Consider the following 18591-nt stretch of genomic DNA (forward strand, 5'->3'; position numbering starts at 1 on the left):
TTCCCCTATTGGAAGCACGTTCAATACTGCACAACTTGGAGTTCTCAGCATCTGTAGGGACATAAGATTATTTACACTATCCTCTTTTTCTTCGTAACTGTTGCAGTGTTAACTCCAATAAATGGCATTTTAAGAGATACTTTACAGAGTCTTGAGTGTCTTTCTGGCTGGAATCCTAACAAACCAACACCTCCTGGTGCAAAACATAATGCCACTAAAATCCAAATGCATGCGAACAATGTGTAATTCATTAGCTTTGTTAAATCATTTAGAAATACTTTGAGCCTTTCATCTTCTTTAGTTCAGACTGATGCAAAGAAGCTGATTAGCTTTCTACAGTGTCCTTAATCTCATTGGCTACACCCTTTGATCCCTGATAACATACAGAGAGAGTCCTGCAGCTAGACAGGGTGAGAAATATCCAAAGCTGTTCTATATTTACAGTGAAATGTCTCCATTTTAAGAGAGGCCACATGCATAACACTGCCTAGGAAGGCAAGCATGATGTACAAACTGGGTTTTATTTACCTATCTGAAAAAGAAGTTCAGCTTCCATATCTAATTTTTTTGTTGCAGATGCTCTGCAAAGCTCCAATGCTGATTCTAAATGTTTGACAGCACGTAGCCATTGCAGTGGATCTCCTCTTGCAGGTGTACAAGCTACTTTTTCAGCTAATGTGAGTCCTAAGGGGGAAAAAAAAGAAAAAAAAAAGACCGTTTTAGTAAATTATATAATAGAAAACCAATTTATGCAAAAAGAAGGAACTTCCTTAGATAAATGCTATTACATATCTACTGTTACAATCCAATTCTCAAAAATCCAAGTGATTAATGGATATAAATACAGAATTATAATGTTGTTTCACTACTTTATGATGCCATTGAGGTTTACCTAGGCCATCCAGAAGCAGCTCAGGCTACACAAATCAACCCTTTCACAAACTAGCTGGAAAGACTAGAAGTAAGGCATTTCATAACTTTATTTCACCTGGCAGTTGTAAGCAAAACAAACCTCTCTGAGGATTTCCAAATTCCCAAATGCCTTTTGTACTAACCAGTGCTAAAGGCTTCTTTGACGTATTGCATACCTCTTAAACTGTACTCCCCAATATCCATCTGTATTCATAGGCTCTTCCTAAAAATGTGGATTCAGAAACAGGAACTGGTCAAGCGTGGCCATTAGTATGAGTTAGTCTGGCTATGCCTGCACTGACAAGCAGTAAAAAGCACAATAAGAGTGGATCTCTAGAGCAAACCAGCTGGTGTTAAAGGCCTGACAGCAACAGAAGATGCATTTCAGAGTGTTTACTTCGGACTACCGCTATTCTAGTCCTAAGGGCTGAATACAAAGTAGTGGTTGGGATGCACCGATATGCTCCTGGAGCATATCTTCCTGAAAAAGAATCTAGAACACTCTGAGGCTGCTCCACAATGCGAACCAAAGTGCAGTAAGTGATTTCTAGATATTCTAGTCCATTATAAATCTGATATACACCAAATTAAGCTTAGCAGAAGGAACATGGAGACAATATCCCTCTCCCTATATTTGCTATACAGCAACAAGTCTGACAAATCTTAAAGGTTATCTTTTGTTACTATTCAGCATATTTCCAAGTTTCTATATAAAGAAAAGTTACCAAGAAAAGTTGTTCAATTAAAGGGTGACAACAATAACAGACACTATGTATTTTATTGGGATAGAAAACTATCACTATTATTCCATATGATTTGATACCTTAGTTAGTTCCCAGATAACTGCTTCCAGAGAGATGGAACATATACACGAAGTTTTCACAGAATGAATGCTTTGTACAGAAGTTGGAAAAGATTGTTAACTACCACTTAAAAAAACCTGAAGTTCCCATTAGTTTCATCAAGCTATAACATTAATATTTAAGCCTTCGCTGATCGCAGTTCCCATAAGAATTGTACCTTGCTTACACACATTGCATGGAGCCAAACAGGCATCTACTATTGGTTTTCCAAGTATTTTATTTGTATAATGAAAACAATTGATTTACTACATTCACTTCTGATGCATCAGTTTATCTGCTGTTGCATGAAATATGAATGAAAATTAATGAAAAATTAAAAATAATAATGACTTGCATTTTTCTTACCAATTCTCATTTTGACTTGGGCTAGCAAGTTGATATGTGGCAAGTAGATATTTTTTGTAGGTAGGACCAGGCAAGTCAATGTACTGTCTTCTATTTGCCGTTCAATGGGTTCTCCACAAACAAAAATCTATGAAAAGAGTAAGCTTTGTAAAATCAAGTTGCAGACAGCAAATTAAACAGCAATTTGAAAAAGTAAGTTACGTATAGCAAAAGCCTGGAACTCAAATGTGTCTTGTAAAAGAGCACTAGAAAAGGGCTTGATGCTCCTGAACTCCTTTACTTCAGTTTGTACTTGTCTTCTTTGCAGAGGAGTTTGGTAGCAAACGAACAATTTCAATGAACTCTTGATCAAATTTATTAATGTTAGGCTTTGGTTTCTAAAAGCAAGCTCCCTCGAATCAGTCTTTAAGAAATAGATCTCCCAAGTAACCCAAGCCCTAGAAAGAAACTGTCATTTCTACAAAGAAATGTGACATCCAACAAAGGCCAGAAAAGAAAAAGAAAATAACATGTGTGGACCAGTCAAACTTTTCATTCGTGGAAATAAGGCGATCGGGACATGCTGTAAAGTCAAAATTCCTACTTCAGTTTTCACATATGGTTGTACATTTTGCAACTATTCATTATTTTTAAATTGTATGAAAATACCGGACTACATACATGAGTATGCATGATGAATATGCATAAACAAGTCTGGCAAGATGAATTATTCTTTACACCATGTGATCTAGGGAAAACTGAAGTGATCAGTTAATAGGAATAGCCCTTTTTAATAAATTGTTACAATAGCTTCCGGAATAGATAGTTAAGATAATTGAAAGGATTTGCAAATGCTGTGTAAATCACCAACATATACTCACTGCTTTAATGGTAAGCTCATGTGCCAAAATTAGTAAGTTTAATGGTTCCGCTGTAGAAGAGCAACGTTCTGTATCCTCTCCTGTTTGCAGTGTTAGTATGTCTGCCAGCAGAAGGATACTTTTCACAAGAGTCAAAGAAGCTGGAGGGGAAATAAATGTATCCTCTTGGAGTAAACTGATGGTATTCTGTTTGGACATAGACAACATAAACCAAAGTAGTTACAACTTTTGCTGTCTATTTATGAGGACAAATCACACAAAGTGAAAAAAAAATCTATTTTAGAGGCACTATTTCAAGCTTATTTAATGCTGGCATCAGCTGTTCTGACCACATGAAAAATGCGTCAAAGAAAAGCGAACAGTTTCTCCTTTGTACTCAAACCTGCAATAGAAGTTTAATGCCTGCCACGGGACGTTTTTCTTGCAGGTCAAGAATTGCAGCTTGCACCATCATTTCAGCCTGAGTCTCGCTGTCACCAAAGGCTTCTGCCTCTAGTATTACTTCTTTTATCACACTTCTGCGTTCAGCCACATCCCTTTCTAAAAGAAGGGAATACATAATAGTAAAAATACAATAGAAAAGACTTCACGGTATCTTCTACCATTCTTAAGAAGTCACTTCCACGCTAAAAAGTTACAGAAAATCTGACATTATAGATTCTACATTTACCATTTCATCGATTCTGTGCCAAATTCACTTTAAAAAGAAAGAAAAACTACTTAGTTTTTACACTGCACTTGGTTTAAGTTCATGCAAATACATTTTTATATGTAAGCCACCAGAAGAAATAATTAGATTTTGTAGATCAGATGTCATTCTCACCCATAAAACATATTCTACATATTCAAAAATCTGATCTTAGTTATCATCCCAAAATAGTAACAGCCTTCACAGGAATTATTCAGAAGAGCTCAAATAAGAGTTTGGCTACAGACTTAGACTGTGATTTTGATACTTCAGTGAGTGTCAGAGTTTATACCAAGTTCATAGAACTAAGGAATGAAAAACATTTTATTCACAATCAAACTGCAATAAATGTATTTTGTAGTCTCGCTTAAATTCTTTAAAAAAAAAGAATCTGGACCATTTTGGGGGGATATATAGGAACATTTCACTTATTGGAGATATAAAAAGTGAAAAAAACTTTTGAGACTTTTGAAACTAGAAGTATGTAGCAACTTTTTTCAAACAGGCATACTTAATTATATTAGAACATTTGAAACTTTTTTACACACAAGTGATTTATCAAAAGATATTATCATTAAAAGAAAATAATTATAATGCTTTGTGTTTACATGCTCTAGGGAGAGACTGTACTCAGGAATGTATTTTCCTTATTGCATTGGATGAATTTAATACAAATAATTGCTCAGTGATAATACAGCCCCCAAACTAATGTTACTATTTTTTATTTATGAATAAGAATTGTGTCTGAATAGGCTCACTTGCCCATTATAATCCAAAAGTCTAAACCAAAAAAGGGTAATACCTTCCATATCACCAACACCAAGTATCTGTGTTACTAGCGCAGTCACTAACATTGTACGACACCTTAGCCACAGATGTACATTCATGTGATCTTGTGCTGTTATACTGTGAGGCAGTCGAACATCTTCAACATACGCATCCTAATAATTTCCAAAAGCAAGAGAAATTTTACTTTCCAAGTCAACTACTTTATTACAAACAAAGCAACAGAGCAGTGTCAGTCTAAAAATAAATCAAACTAATACAAATATATTACAAATAATAACATAATTATAACCAGAAGTTTATTTGAAGGGTAGATACATTTTTTTTTAATAACAGGAGGCTGATTATTATTTAACTTCTAATCTGCAGGAAAAAAAAAAGAATTGTAACAAATTATAATTAAACCAGTTTTTATGGGACAGTCCATAAATATATCCATATACTATATGCGTCAATGGAGAGTAATTCTAATAGTTTGGATTTTATTCCTCAAACAGGCACATTACACAAAACTCTAATGCACATAAAAGTCTAATTGTAAAGCAGGATCAATATCAAGTTTGGGTACCTCACTAGTGATTAGAAAGAAATTTTTCATTTTTGATTTCTAGTTTTTTAGTGTTTCTGGTGATTAGAAACAAATATTAATGTAATATAGTACTGGAAGTGTTTGGGAGAATCCTCAGCTCAAGTCCCTGTGCCATCTTCACGTATTATGAACAGTCTTTCTACTACTAAAATTCTATAGTCTATATTCTAAAGTTTGTTCTAGCAAGAAATAAATGGACAGTGCACCACTTGTGTTATATAAAAAATCATAATGAGTGACTTGCATTGATGCAAATGAGTCAAAAAAAATAGCCCTAACTCAGTTACTGGCTACAGGGCAGTCCTAAGAAAATGTAGGAGCAAGTGCAGAAAGACAGAAGACCCTGATATGCAACAAAGACAGAGAATAATTACACTGCACGCAAGAAAAGTCCAGTCTCGTTATGTGTGTTACAAATCTGGCCTCACTGCTCAATTGCTCTGTCCACGTGAGTCAGTTTGACTCACTGCACGCTCGAGAGTGAGTGTGTGTGTATTACCAATAGGTTTTGCACATTGGCTTTCCAAAGTATAGGTCAGTATCCCTATGTGTTAGACAACAGAAGTCAGCTGAAATCTTGCTGAATTTGGAACACAGCAATGACGTGAAGTGGTTGGTCTAGCTCTTTGAAAGAGGATACTCTGAGTAGGTTTTCAATCAAAAAGCCTAAAATACCTTAACTGAATAATACAAGATTTTCACCTGATACCTGTTTTTTCACTTTCTGTTTGTTTGGGTGTTTTTAAACAAAAGATTTTCAATGCTGCCATTTGAGAGTATACAAACAAAAACTGTAATTCCTAACCACGTACAAATTAAAATTATGATTATAGACATATTGAATACACTATAGGCAAGCAGGTATCTGAAGCATGTCATACATCACTTTCTCCCCAGGTTAATGGTAACCACATAGTACAGATGACTGCTATGTTCTAGTATTCTGAAAATCACTCAATACAAGACTTCATATACTAAGCAATAGTAGTTTAAAACAAATATCCACACATACCAAACACTCCCTTTCATCCTTTTCTTCTTGAAAATGTGTCACTTCCATCCTAAAAATTTCTGCATTTTGGAGAAGTCGAATTGCAGAGAAAGCCAAAGCAACACTGTGATACAGAACAATGTTATTAAAAAATACTAATGATATTTGCCATTTTATGCTTTTATTATGATGGTTACTTCATTTCTGATTATGTCAGAGATGTCTGTCAGCAGTTATCAATTTTTGCTTCAGTAGAACAAAAAAATTGCACTTGGATTATATTCTGTAATTTGTAGGCACTGCAGTATGAAAGTGAGAAAACAGCAGTAACAGAAAAAGTTTTGCCAGTAACAGACGTACCCCAATAATAATGGATAAACCAAGATAAATCTGTTGGAACAATCAAAACAGAACTCCAGTATAAGCTTCAGTTACACATATCTGTCTTCAGGGATGGGCTTTTAGAAATTAGAAGATGTAAACATACCGAAAATGACAAAATAGGAGAGTTCTGTATCTCATCCACAACTGGAGAGATAAGAAAACAGCTTCCTCCTTAAAGCCTTTCCAGGCTATATGTTAAACCTTCTGTTAAATCCACATGACCAAATACTCACAGGATCTTAGTAAACTCCATCAACCAAAAATTGAGCCATGTGCAATCCTGGCAAAACCTTGTCAGTAAGCAATCACATGGCACTGAGCCCACTGCCCCCCGCTCCCCCTCATAAATCCTTTTCTGGAATTCACCCCAAAAAGCATCTAGAAAGATACAGACGCTGTTAGGACTGGTGCAGCATTCAACCCCACATTTCAAAAAATTGTGAGTTGGGATCTCAAAATATTTCAGGTTTCTTAAAATATTAACTACTAGGGGTTTTTCCTTTTTATGCTGTCTTTTTAAAGCTTTCAGATATACTGCTCAATTTTCATGACATCTATAAAAATGTATAACAGCAGTCTTTGTGAATACTATTATTTTCATGATATGAAGACAATTGCAAAACCAACATAGTAGGATCTTTTTCACAACAGGATTTGTTGCCCAAAGAACACGCTACTCAAAATATTCTGAGAACTGCCAAAACCAATGTCTCATGGTATTAGTTTCCCATCTGTAATTGTACATTTTCCCCTTCATCTGTAAATCTCTACTTTCCTACCTCTTCCCTAAAACATTTCTGGGGTTGTTTTATTTATTTATTTTTTTTACAATTCTACTTATTCTCTACCCGCTGAAACATATTTTCCTAATGATGCAAAAGTACCTGAGTGTATCCCTAGCTCACCTCTTAAAAGATTTTTCAGCAGGCTGATTGTTAAAAATGTATAACCAAAATTCTCATCTATGCTGTCTTTTTACATAGAGACTGGCTGCTATGAAGAAAAAGAAAAAAAAAATTATGAACACCGTAAGTCCTTTTCACACTGCCAGAACACTGTAAAGAGCTTTTAATGCAAGAGAGATTCAGGCTCTGTGTGAATTTACTGCTTTTGAGAAGTTCTAGACTAATCATTATAAAGGCAAAGTTCTTGATCATGCACAAAGAAGTCAGAACAAGAGCAGCACTACTCTGAAATTACTCACATTATTGTGCCAACATGTATCTAACCACAGGATGGATAACCTCCAGACATAAGAGGGTAGTTAAAGCCTTCCTGTCATTTCTGATTCTATCCTGCTTGGTGGTTTTGTGAAGCAGACTTGGATGGATTACACCAATTCAGCACAAAACGACCCCAAAGTAACAATGAGAACCAAAACTGTTAATATCTCGTCTTTCAGCTCCCAGAATTCAATCCTTATGAATCTCCTTCATCATCCCTTTACCTCAGTTTTATTTGACTAAATGAAACCAGAATAAATCAATGTTGAATTTGATGATAACCTTCTCTCTAACAATGGAAAAGATGAAACAGAATCTGCTTATAAATGCAACACAGACAGAAAGGATAACACAATGAAATATCCCAACTGCTTTTCTTTCTTTTTATTAAGGAGAGTTTTCCCCTGAAACCAGGCATCAAGGTTAAAATTAGAGCAAAACCTGACATTTCTCAAAACATTCTTTGAGATGCTACGGCTAACATTTCTCAAGTAAGTTGGAGAAGGTGCAGCACCCAAGAGTATATGCAGGCTTTTAAGAAATATTAACCTAACTTCCTGAGCACCACTGCCTCCAGTTTACTGCTGTTGTCAACATTTAGCAATTCTGAAAATGAGGCCATTTTTACCTACATGCTTACACATAAATTTCATGAGTAAGAGGTAGACCACAAGCCCAAAGATTCTTATATGTATTGTTTTAAGCAGACAAGCACCTATTTGGGTAATTAGAAAGCTCACATACTTAGAGGGGACACCACGTAAGTACTGTCCTTGAGATCAACGGAATTAGTCCTATACATAAACTTATTCTGAGGCATAAATTTTTTGCAAGACAGAAGCTGTAATGTAGAAGCTTCCCTTGATGAAATTTTTGTGACCCTCTTCTGCTGTCAGTAAGAGTGATGCGTCTATATATTTCCCTTGACAAAATACACATCCTTTCATCAGCTGAATCAGAAAGTGACAAGATGATCAAAATAGGGAAGTACAGCTGACTATAACAATTTCACCACTAAGTCATTTCGCCAAAGGAAAAAAATGATGAATTTCTGTAATATCATGCAAAGTTTGATTTCTAGGCTGGCAGGCAGGAAACATTCAGCTGTCTGAAGGAATGTTTCATTTGTATCTGAGGCAGATATATCAGCAGTTTCCATGGATGGCAGTGCAATAAAATTGCAAAATAGGTTAAAAAAACCCAAACCCTTGCTTTGTTTGTTGGTGGGGGTTTTTTCCTGCTATCTACCCACTATCAATATATAAGGCCCATTAAAACACCTGTGAAAAATTTGAGTCTCCCAAAAAAGGAACCATAAAATGCTTGACATCCATTGGAACCCTTGATACTCTAAAAAAAGTTTCTTCAGTCTAAGGCAAGTTATAAGCCAAAGAGAAACTACACTCAGGATATAACTGCATGTCAAAAAGAAGGGTCCTGCACTGAAAATGGCCTGCATACTGGAACCAGTTTAGCAGGGTGAGAGAGTCTGGGTCAGAACTCTACTAAAACAGGTTTTAGCAAACCTAGGATCAAGCTAAACCAGGTTTATGCACAGGATATTTCATAAGGCTGGATACTGGTCCTTAGTTACTAATACAATAATTTTATAAAATCCACATGGCACTCAAAAGCATGATGAGGTCACTGTCCAATGATTTGTTGTTTTCTCTTTGACAAATTTATGGTAAATTAATCTAATTCAAAAGGCACTGAAATAGATTGATATTTCACGACGAGAAATGTCCACAAATAGCCTACAAGTTCTTACTTCACATCTTCACTAATGACATTTCTACTAAATTATTACAGCCCTAATATCTGAACTTTTGGGAAACTTCTATCTTTCAAAATAACATAAACAAAATCCAGGTGAAAGACCATGCTGCAGCACTCTGTCTTCAATTCAGTACTCTATACAGCACTGTGAAGCTCCTATCCTTGTTAATTTTATTTTTCTATTGCTCTACCATAGCAGCTAAAAAGGAATTGCGCTATTTAAAGGCGCTCTTATTTGGAGGTTTGTTTATTCATCTGAGACAGCTGGAAGAATGAAGATAGTTTGCTTTTATTTTTTGCTAATTGGGTAAAAAGGAAAAAAAAAAATTGAGACTGATTTTTCTGTTGACCTGCTGAATCACCTACTGCTTCATCAGTAAGAGCGTTACAGCAATCTTCACCAGTATTCCAGCAATAAAAATATGTTAATTTTGCATTTTGCTTGGTGCTTATTATAATGTAAGATTTACTGTAATAATTTTCATGTGTTCAGTCAGATTAGACCAAACAGAAGTTACAAATACTGATTACCTTCTACCTAATCTCAGGACAGTCTGGAAAGTGACAGCACTACACCTCTATATGCTGCATCTCTAGTTAAAAATTTGTACCCTCAAAGATTTTTCAACCTAATAAAAAATTAGATAAAAAGAGCTTGACACTAATAAAAATTATGTATTGTTAAACTTTTAGCCTTCTTATACAAATTAATCTAAAATCACAGGTATGCTAAACAGAAGAATCCTCTTAGCTAAAAGATCAAAAACACATTCAGAATTTAATATCTTAAAGAATTAATGTTTCTGTATGCCCCATATATTCAAAGAACAGCACAATTGTAATTTCATTAAGTTCTCCAAAAGAATTCAGAGCCTCAAAAAAAATTACAGAATTTGGAAATTATAATTTGGAGAAAATATCTGGCAGATCATGTAAATACAACAGTATTTTACACACTATCGCTAACAAATAACTAATGTCTGCTAAATTCTATTCTAATATGTTAAAGGTTACATCAATGCTTTTTAATCAAATTAATTTTAAAAATATAATTTTAACATTTTAATCCAACACCAATAAGTACATCAAGAGGAAATGTTCTTTTAGGACAGTAATACAGGGCATTCTAGAACAAAGCAGAATTCAGGAGTTCAGAGGTAACATTAGTGCTTTGCTGTACACTTTAAAATTATAAAAACTGCATGACCTAACATATGCAGACTTTTACTTTTAACAAAAACAGTGAACATTGCAGCTTTTTCTTTGTTTTTGTATAACACTATCACAAAAGCACCTCAGAGAAATCATAGGCCAATAACTGATGATCTTTTAAAAAGTAAAATAAAGCAATAATAAAAAATGAAATTCCAGTGTAACTTACATTTGTAGATATACTACTGGGGTTATTATGGTTGGTTACTAAGATTTAGAATATTAATGTAGATGTAAAGAATTCAAAGAAAAAATTGCTGGATTTTTTTTTTTTTTAATCTTCTGCAGTCAAGGCTGTGCAACATAAGGGCGTTCATAATATTACTTACCTGAAAGCTGCTTGATGCCTTTGCTGAGAAATAGCAGCAAGCTGAAGTTTGGCCTCAGTAAGAGCCTCTAAATCTTCAGCAGAACACCGAGATACCTCCCCTTCGTATTTGTCCTGTATGTTCTGCACAAGATGGCTAAGACTTTCTTCAGCTTCTGTCAATAAAATCCCCTAGAGAAGAACACGGTATTGTATGATTTCAAATAATAATGAAAGAAATAAAAATTTCTTTAAAAGTATTTTATTCTCTTATAGCCTACTATCCATCGCACCCTAAACCAAATCAACTTGAATACAATAAGCCTTTTCTATAAATAGCATGGAAGGTTAATTTTGCTTTTTTCAGGTTTACAGATTCAATGTGCTGAAAGTAGCAACATCTTAACTGTACCTGTACTATTGCAATTTATGCTTAACTACATATTTTAAGGCTTAGTAATATTACTCAATAATTTTGTATTCTTATCATTATCTTACAGCTATACTTGGTAATTTTATTCTATACTTCTTACTATGCTTAGTAATTTTAAACAATAAAATACAATATTAAAATACAATATCAAACATATTTCAAGTATTACATTCTTTTCTATACTTTGACAGATCCTTGAGTGCAGCATGTATCCTGAAAGTTAACTGCAATTTACAGTCTTTCCAAAAAACAAAGTTGTAAGAAGCTGTAAAAACCAAATCTAAAAGAAAGTTAATTTTAAATAAAATCTCAATCACAGAGCTCTCAGCAGAATTCAAAAATAATTCAACGGTTTGCATCATCCAATATCTTTTTTTGACCAGTTTCCTCAATGAATTCAGAGCTCTACCCAAAAAAACGCAAAAGAATAGAATGGTTAAAGAAAAATCAGAAGGGTAAAAAAATATGTCTCTTAAACAAGCCCCATTCAAATTAATTTAATATTTCTATTCTAGTTATTTTCAAGATGCTGTTTTCAAGCTATACTACAACTTTCAAGTTTCTAGTGTATGGCATATACCAATTACCATACGAAATCATCCTCCATTTCTCCAGCTGTATTTTGTACATTACTTTGTTTGTAACAATGGCCAAAAGTAGATACGTCCAAAGTGGAAGATGCCTTTGAAAGAAGAGTATGTCAGCCCTCAATTTTGGTCTTTTTGTGATGCGAAACTGCCAAGCATGAATTACAATTAAACAAAACAAATACGAAATGAAGAAACAAACAAAGAAACAAACCAACTCCCTCCAAACAAAGAAGCTAATAAGCTGTGGTAAGTTTTCTCCAAAATAAAGTATCAGAAAGAGGAACATGAAAAATTTGTCACATTTACATATGGTAGAGAATGGTTTTCCATTTATATGTAGAGCATACTGCCCCATCAAAGGGTCTCTGACATGTTGTACAGGCGCCAGCCTCTGAAAAATTATTTTATCCTTGAAATCCCATTCAGTCTTTACCCTTGATGCTGAAACAGTCATACTGAGATCTGATCATGACAATATTTCCCAGGGAGACCGTTTGAAAAACTGCACCAAAACACCAAGACTTCATGTATGGCTAGGAAGATTACAATCAGATTAGAAAGAGAAATTTCTAGTCGTCTTACTCATGCCATCCTCCCATCATAATTTCTGTTACACTGAAAGCATTAGCAATGTTTTTAGATCAATCTGCAGTTTCTTATGCCTTTTTTCCTAAAACCCCAAATTACCTTCAGCATGGCCATATTTAATTCATCTTTACAGTCAACGAGCTGCACCATTGTGCCTCTTTGTTCCTGTTGTCTTGAATTTTTATCAGTTTCAACTGTAAAATACATTTTAGATGAAATTTCAGAGGTTAACAGTTGGACTTGACGATCTTAAAGGTCTTTTCCAACCTAAATGATTCTATGATTCTAGGTTAATAGATTCAGACAAAGCATTCTCAGTAATTTGATGAATATGCCCCTTTTTTCTCTATTTATAAATGGGACTTTCAATATCAAAATAAGTGAGGAAGAATGGAATACAGCTCTAATAATATTAGAGATATTAGCTAAAAAAAAGTTCAAAAATCTTAATGCTTATTATTTCAATAATGACTTATTTTCCCAGCAACTTTTAATTGAATATTCTTTATAATATGACATGTTAATGCATATGGAGTTAAAAGTGGAAAATCTATGCTTGAAACAAGTTGTAGAATAAATGCACTTTTCCACCACCCTTGTAATTACCTTTTACATGTGATGCTGTAATTCTGCTTGGCTCATTCAAGCTGTTGTTATCAACAGAATAGATGTGTTTTTCCACTTTTTCAGGTATATTATTTATTGTGGCAGAAAGGCAAATGATGAAATGCATTTTAGCTAAGGTTAATTTATTCATAATTTGTTGGTTGCACAGCGGCACCATTGTTAAAGACAGACTCCAATTAAATATGTCTTCCAGTACCTACAAAAAAGTTAACAATTGGGACTATTTGAAATGATATATTTTACATTTTTCTTGTTCAAGGCATATTCTGCTTCTATCAGTAACAATGTTTATCAACAATTAACATCAATATTAGTACTAAGGTCTTAGTCATTATGGATGACTTACTGTTTTCCTTTCCAAACTTAATTCACCCCTTAGTAGCACCTCCTACAGCCTCAGTGATTAGTTTTCCACTAGAAGGTGGGATGAAGTTATAGCTATTACTCTGAGTTCTAGTTTTCTGCATTGTCCATAGCACCCTTTGAGCTAAGGTGGTCACAAAAAAATATGTAGGTAAATCTGTAGTTCAGAAATCTCAACTCAAAGGAAAGTCTGTTGCTACAATTTACCCTAACTAGAAGGATTAAGCAAGGAAAAAAATTCTTGTATCAGACCATTGTAGCATATTTCATAGAATCTTTTTGTTATTCATTATAGCGCCCTTGTTTTATCTTGATTTTAATATTCTCACTTTAGATTAATAAATTTAGAAGTTGAAAGTCTACAAAAAATCTTTGCAAAATCATAAGGAGACCAATAAGAGCCCCATATAGACTGTGAAGTGTTCAAATCAAAAGCTCAATATAAAGCACAACTTCAAAATAAATCTGAAACTAGTTAGATCAAAAGCTGTCAAGATAGACATCTCATTTCTGTCTTATAATATCGACTGTTGTAGGAGACACACAAGCTTACTGTAAACAAAAGAGAGAAAAGTGGAGGAAAAAAGTGGGGTTTTTTCTACTTTATCAATTTGTTTTTATGGTACAGCTTCTTTTCCACATTCTGCTAACATTTACCCCTACTGGCTCAATGGATCTGTGACAAGGCAAATGAAAAAAAAAATGATTAAAACTGAAAAACAAAAAAGAAGTCATTGATGAACATGTGATTTTAATTAAAATGAGAAATGACTGTTCATTAACTGGTTTACAGATTCACCTTCCCTCCCCCAGAAATAGACTTCAGCCCCATTCTGAATTAGGACAAATCTATGAGGACAGCTCTGATTGATAGAAATTATAAGGCTAGATGACTGATGTTCTTGGTATTTTAGCAGGATAAACACCAGACCCTACATATCATGACAGAACCTGAATAATTCTACCAGTATGCTTTGCACAGACAAGTCACAGATTTGTGCATATTTGGTCTCTCATCTGAAAAATAGTGATAATGGTACTTGCTTCTCCCTTGAAAGGTCAGCCATAAAATTTAAAATTTAGGAAATAGTAAACTGTTGAGGAGAGTATGTTTTCTATTTACTGGTTTTTACTAATAACAAGTATATTTTCTGAACCAAATAATCTCTAATTGATGCCAGACAAATAAATATTTATGTCTAGCATAACATTTTTAGCTCTTTCAGATTTTTTTTACCTGTAAATTTGTAACAGTCAGGAGAGATTTTGAAGAGTCAAATTTCAGTAAGGCCTGTAAAATGGACAAAACCAAAAATAAGTAATGTGTTACCATATGAGTATAAAATAAGTGCATTAGCAGAGCAGTGGACAAGTGTAGTGCATTTCCAACTATACTTTGAAGGCTCTGAAAATACTAACAACTACTTGGCTTCTACAGGCTCTACGTTTCTGAACCATAACCTAAGACCCAAAACTATCCCTCTACCTATGCCGTTCACCAGGACTATTCAACTTGAAGAAAGGAAATCCTTTTCCAAATTCTAGGAGCTCTATAGACACCAACCATCAATTGTCTTCCTGTTCTTTACATTTCTGAATCCCAAACTTAACTCCAGATTTAGCACATGCCTCCTCTGCTATTGATCAGAGCACAGATCTGTGAATGGAATGAAAACAAGAGCTACGAGCCAAGATCAACCTGAGACCTCAGAGTCCCTGAGGGCTCTTAAAACAACTATTTCTTCACTTATATATGTTTCAATTTTCTGAACCCTAATCCTAATTCTAGTCCTTGCTCAAAAACCCTTTTCCTTTTCATCAGGAGACAAATCAGTCTACTGAGGGGAAGGAAAAGTCAGAGGTAAAGATCATTTCCAGCCTTTGTCATAACTGAGAGCTCTACACACAACCGTCACTTGGATTCTATGTGGGTTTTTATTGACTCTTTTATTAATTCGGTACTCCAGATGTAGCCCTCTATCATCTCCATCATTCCCTGGAACATGGGTCCTTCTTATTTTGAGAGCTGTTCGGAAGACCAGCAAGTACTTGGCTTCTACACGCGTCACACTCTAGCCAGACACCTAATGCTGAACCTCCTCTGCTGTTCACCCAAACGCTCACGTGTGAATCCAGTTAGAAAAAGACAAGTCACAAATCAACCAGACCTCAGCCTAACTCTGTGAGCTCCTCAGACAATATACAGACTAAGGAAACGACTTAAAGATGCATTTTAACCTGACTAGCAGCAGTAAGGAGTAAATGCATTCTACTGTAGCCATGAACAGGAAAGCTTCGCAGAAGCAACTCCAGTGAGGATGCTGATAACCCTTAATGGCTCAACCTAGCGAAAATGTAATGTAGCTTGTGCTCTAAGGAAAAACACTAGATTTCAGTTTCTTATCTTCCCATGCAGTTAGTATGAAAGTGTCACTGGCAAATTAAAAAGGTCATCTTTCTTGATAAATATTTTAATTTTACTTTTATTAAATTCCTGTTTAATTTAAAACCTAGTACCACTGCAGGTTGTTCTAGAAGGAGTGCTTGTCCATATTTCTGTTTTCATAAATGCAAACATTTGACATACTATTATAAATATAATTTTAATTATCCCCTTATTAATTAGCTCCCTAGTGCTGGCACACATACTTTGTCATGGGGTGACACCTTCCCAAAAGCACCACCCAGGTAAGGGAGACCTTAATTACATCTGTCTAGTAATAACTCATTAGATTATTTTGGTATGGACTTGGAAAACAAGGAAAGGCTACATAATTGTTATGGGGGAGGCTTGCCTGATAGCTCTGGACTGTATCTGCCTGCACAGGTATGCTCACAGGTAAGACAAAGAAGCCCAGGTCAATCGTTAACAGCTTTATAACCCTGTAGCACATTAGTGGTCAAGGTAAGATCACCATTTGGCTTCAAATATGGAGAAAATCAGAGAGATTGACCTGCTGCGATGTGACTATTAAGGCTCTGAGGGCACCAATAGCTCTTACTGCCCAGCATCTCCTGGGGCTCTCCCCATGCTGCCCAGGTCCCAGGACCCCATGTCAGCCCCCCGGGACCGTCAGTCCCTGCCCCAGTGATGCCGCAGCAGGGCCGGTCTCCAGCTCCCCCTCAGCTACCCTGCTCCTGGCTTTTTTTTTGCCATTAATGACGCAAGAACTCTATCTATATTTTTTAGGTCTACATATGAAATCACTCATTATTTTTCCAGCAGTATATTTGCATCACTTACTGTATAAAACAGACAGCATGCAGGTTTCAAAGTTTATTTTTGTTCCTGCTGTTCAGTGAGAGAAATTAATGTCATTGAATGCCTACTATTTGACCTGCCTACTGAAAGAAATTTGGAATTTTTTAGGAATATGTAATAACGTGCAGATGTGGAGTATGTGCAGCTTCATGAAGAGAACTGAGTGTTACAGTTCAATGTTATACTTTAATGCTGTTTACCTTCATTTGTTCAATTTTTCTGTATCCTGCAGGTATTTTCCATGGAATTCTCTCTCCACAGTTAAGCAAAGCCAGTTCATGAAAGGCCTCTGTAAAAAATCCTATATCTGTAAGTACTTTAACCTGTGAAAAAAATAACACAGCCTTTGATGTAAATAATTTTCAGTTATTCTTTTTGCTCAAAATAAAATGTATTCAAAGGTAGTTTTCAAGTGGATTTGGCTACTGAGTAGTAGTACATTGATGGAGAATGTTCTTCAATGGAAAGAAATCTTTGACATTTTATAGTAAATAAGTGAAATCTCAAAGATGGGTCTTTCACTTTGAGAAACAAAAGTGAAAAAAAAACCAAAAAGGTATTCTTCAAAAACTTGCTCCTGACAAAGGAAAAGAACTTAATTCATCTGGCTAGAGCTTTGAGCGTCAGTACAAGATCAGCCTCTTATCAAAATCTGTTTCATAGATTTTATTCATCTTAGTCTTGCAGTAGTCAGCTACTCTCCCTAACCCATACCAGTGTTTCCTGAAAATACCTAAAACCAATAATACTTTGACTCTTACTTCAAGTTAGATTCCTTTTAAAAAAAGGGATTAAAAAAACCAAAACAAAACCAACAAGCAAACATTAGTGAAATGACACAAGTCTGTTCCCAGAAGTCTGACAGCCTGGTTCCACCATGATACTGATAAATCCAGAAGTGAACATTGTAGACAAAAAGTCATTTATGTTTTGCACTTAAGAAAACATTTAAAAGAACAGTGGAACAAGATAAAAAATTACCAAGTAAAAAGTTTGGATCTGAGAGGAAAAATCTTATGATAGTATCGTTAAGGAGGATGCTCATTAAATGGAGAATAGGAACAAAGGATGAAAGTACTTAACAGTCTCTGTAGGACATGAACCGTAAAACTGTATAAATAACTCTACATCCTACTAAAATTGAGAATATAAATAATAATTGCATTTAGAAAGTAGTCCTATTCTACAGTCTATTGTGCTAAGAAACACTAAGCAACAGCTGGACTTTAAAGCATTACTTTTCATAGTAGTCATATATGAGGAAATATTAAATTTACTACATTAAACAAAGAAGTGAAATGCTTATTTGAAATACAATGTGCTGTCATAAAAAGAAAGTTTGTTTGATTACCTTGAAGATTCTTCCTTCAATACACTTAGCTGGGTCCTTACAAATCTCAGAAACAATGTATTGGTATAATGTGAACAATGGTAAAATCTGTAGGAAAATATTAGGTCATCTAGTTATAAAAGTCATAAAGGGTACAATTATAGAAATGTACACTGCAATTATATATCACAAATATGTAGATAATATAGGAGTACTGCTTTCACTGCCACATACCACCACTACTTCTCTTACGCTCTATGAAGGATGAATGTGTTGAAAAGTTCTTCAGCTAGCTAAAGCTAGCCCCTTATACTACCTTGTATGTGATTCACAATGTAGAAACTGAAGTTTCCCCAAATTATTCCCTGTCTTCAAGACAGGGTTTTTTACTATACCATTAGTGAGTAAACCTACTGGAAATATATTCATATAAGGAATTTCTAAAACTGTCTGCATTTT

General features: G+C 34.8%; 1 protein-coding gene across 1 annotated transcript in view; it reads right to left on the reverse strand.

Moving 5' to 3' along the window:
• The window catches only part of CFAP54 (cilia and flagella associated protein 54), a 111116-nt gene that overhangs the window by 19107 nt on the left and 73418 nt on the right, over positions 1–18591 (reverse strand). Inside the window, exons 47-58 of the mRNA XM_069773479.1 lie at positions 18154–18240; positions 17003–17125; positions 14778–14831; positions 13157–13373; positions 12650–12744; positions 10962–11131; positions 6056–6158; positions 4471–4609; positions 3363–3520; positions 2981–3166; positions 2121–2247; positions 529–684 (exon numbers count right to left, since the gene is read on the reverse strand). Of these exons, the coding sequence (XP_069629580.1) occupies positions 529–684; positions 2121–2247; positions 2981–3166; positions 3363–3520; positions 4471–4609; positions 6056–6158; positions 10962–11131; positions 12650–12744; positions 13157–13373; positions 14778–14831; positions 17003–17125; positions 18154–18240 (1615 nt within the window). The remainder of the gene's footprint in view (positions 1–528; positions 685–2120; positions 2248–2980; positions 3167–3362; positions 3521–4470; positions 4610–6055; positions 6159–10961; positions 11132–12649; positions 12745–13156; positions 13374–14777; positions 14832–17002; positions 17126–18153; positions 18241–18591) is intronic.

The sequence above is a fragment of the Haliaeetus albicilla genome, chromosome 28, assembly GCF_947461875.1.
Source record: "Haliaeetus albicilla chromosome 28, bHalAlb1.1, whole genome shotgun sequence".
In the NCBI taxonomy this organism is placed as follows: Eukaryota; Metazoa; Chordata; class Aves; order Accipitriformes; family Accipitridae; genus Haliaeetus; species Haliaeetus albicilla.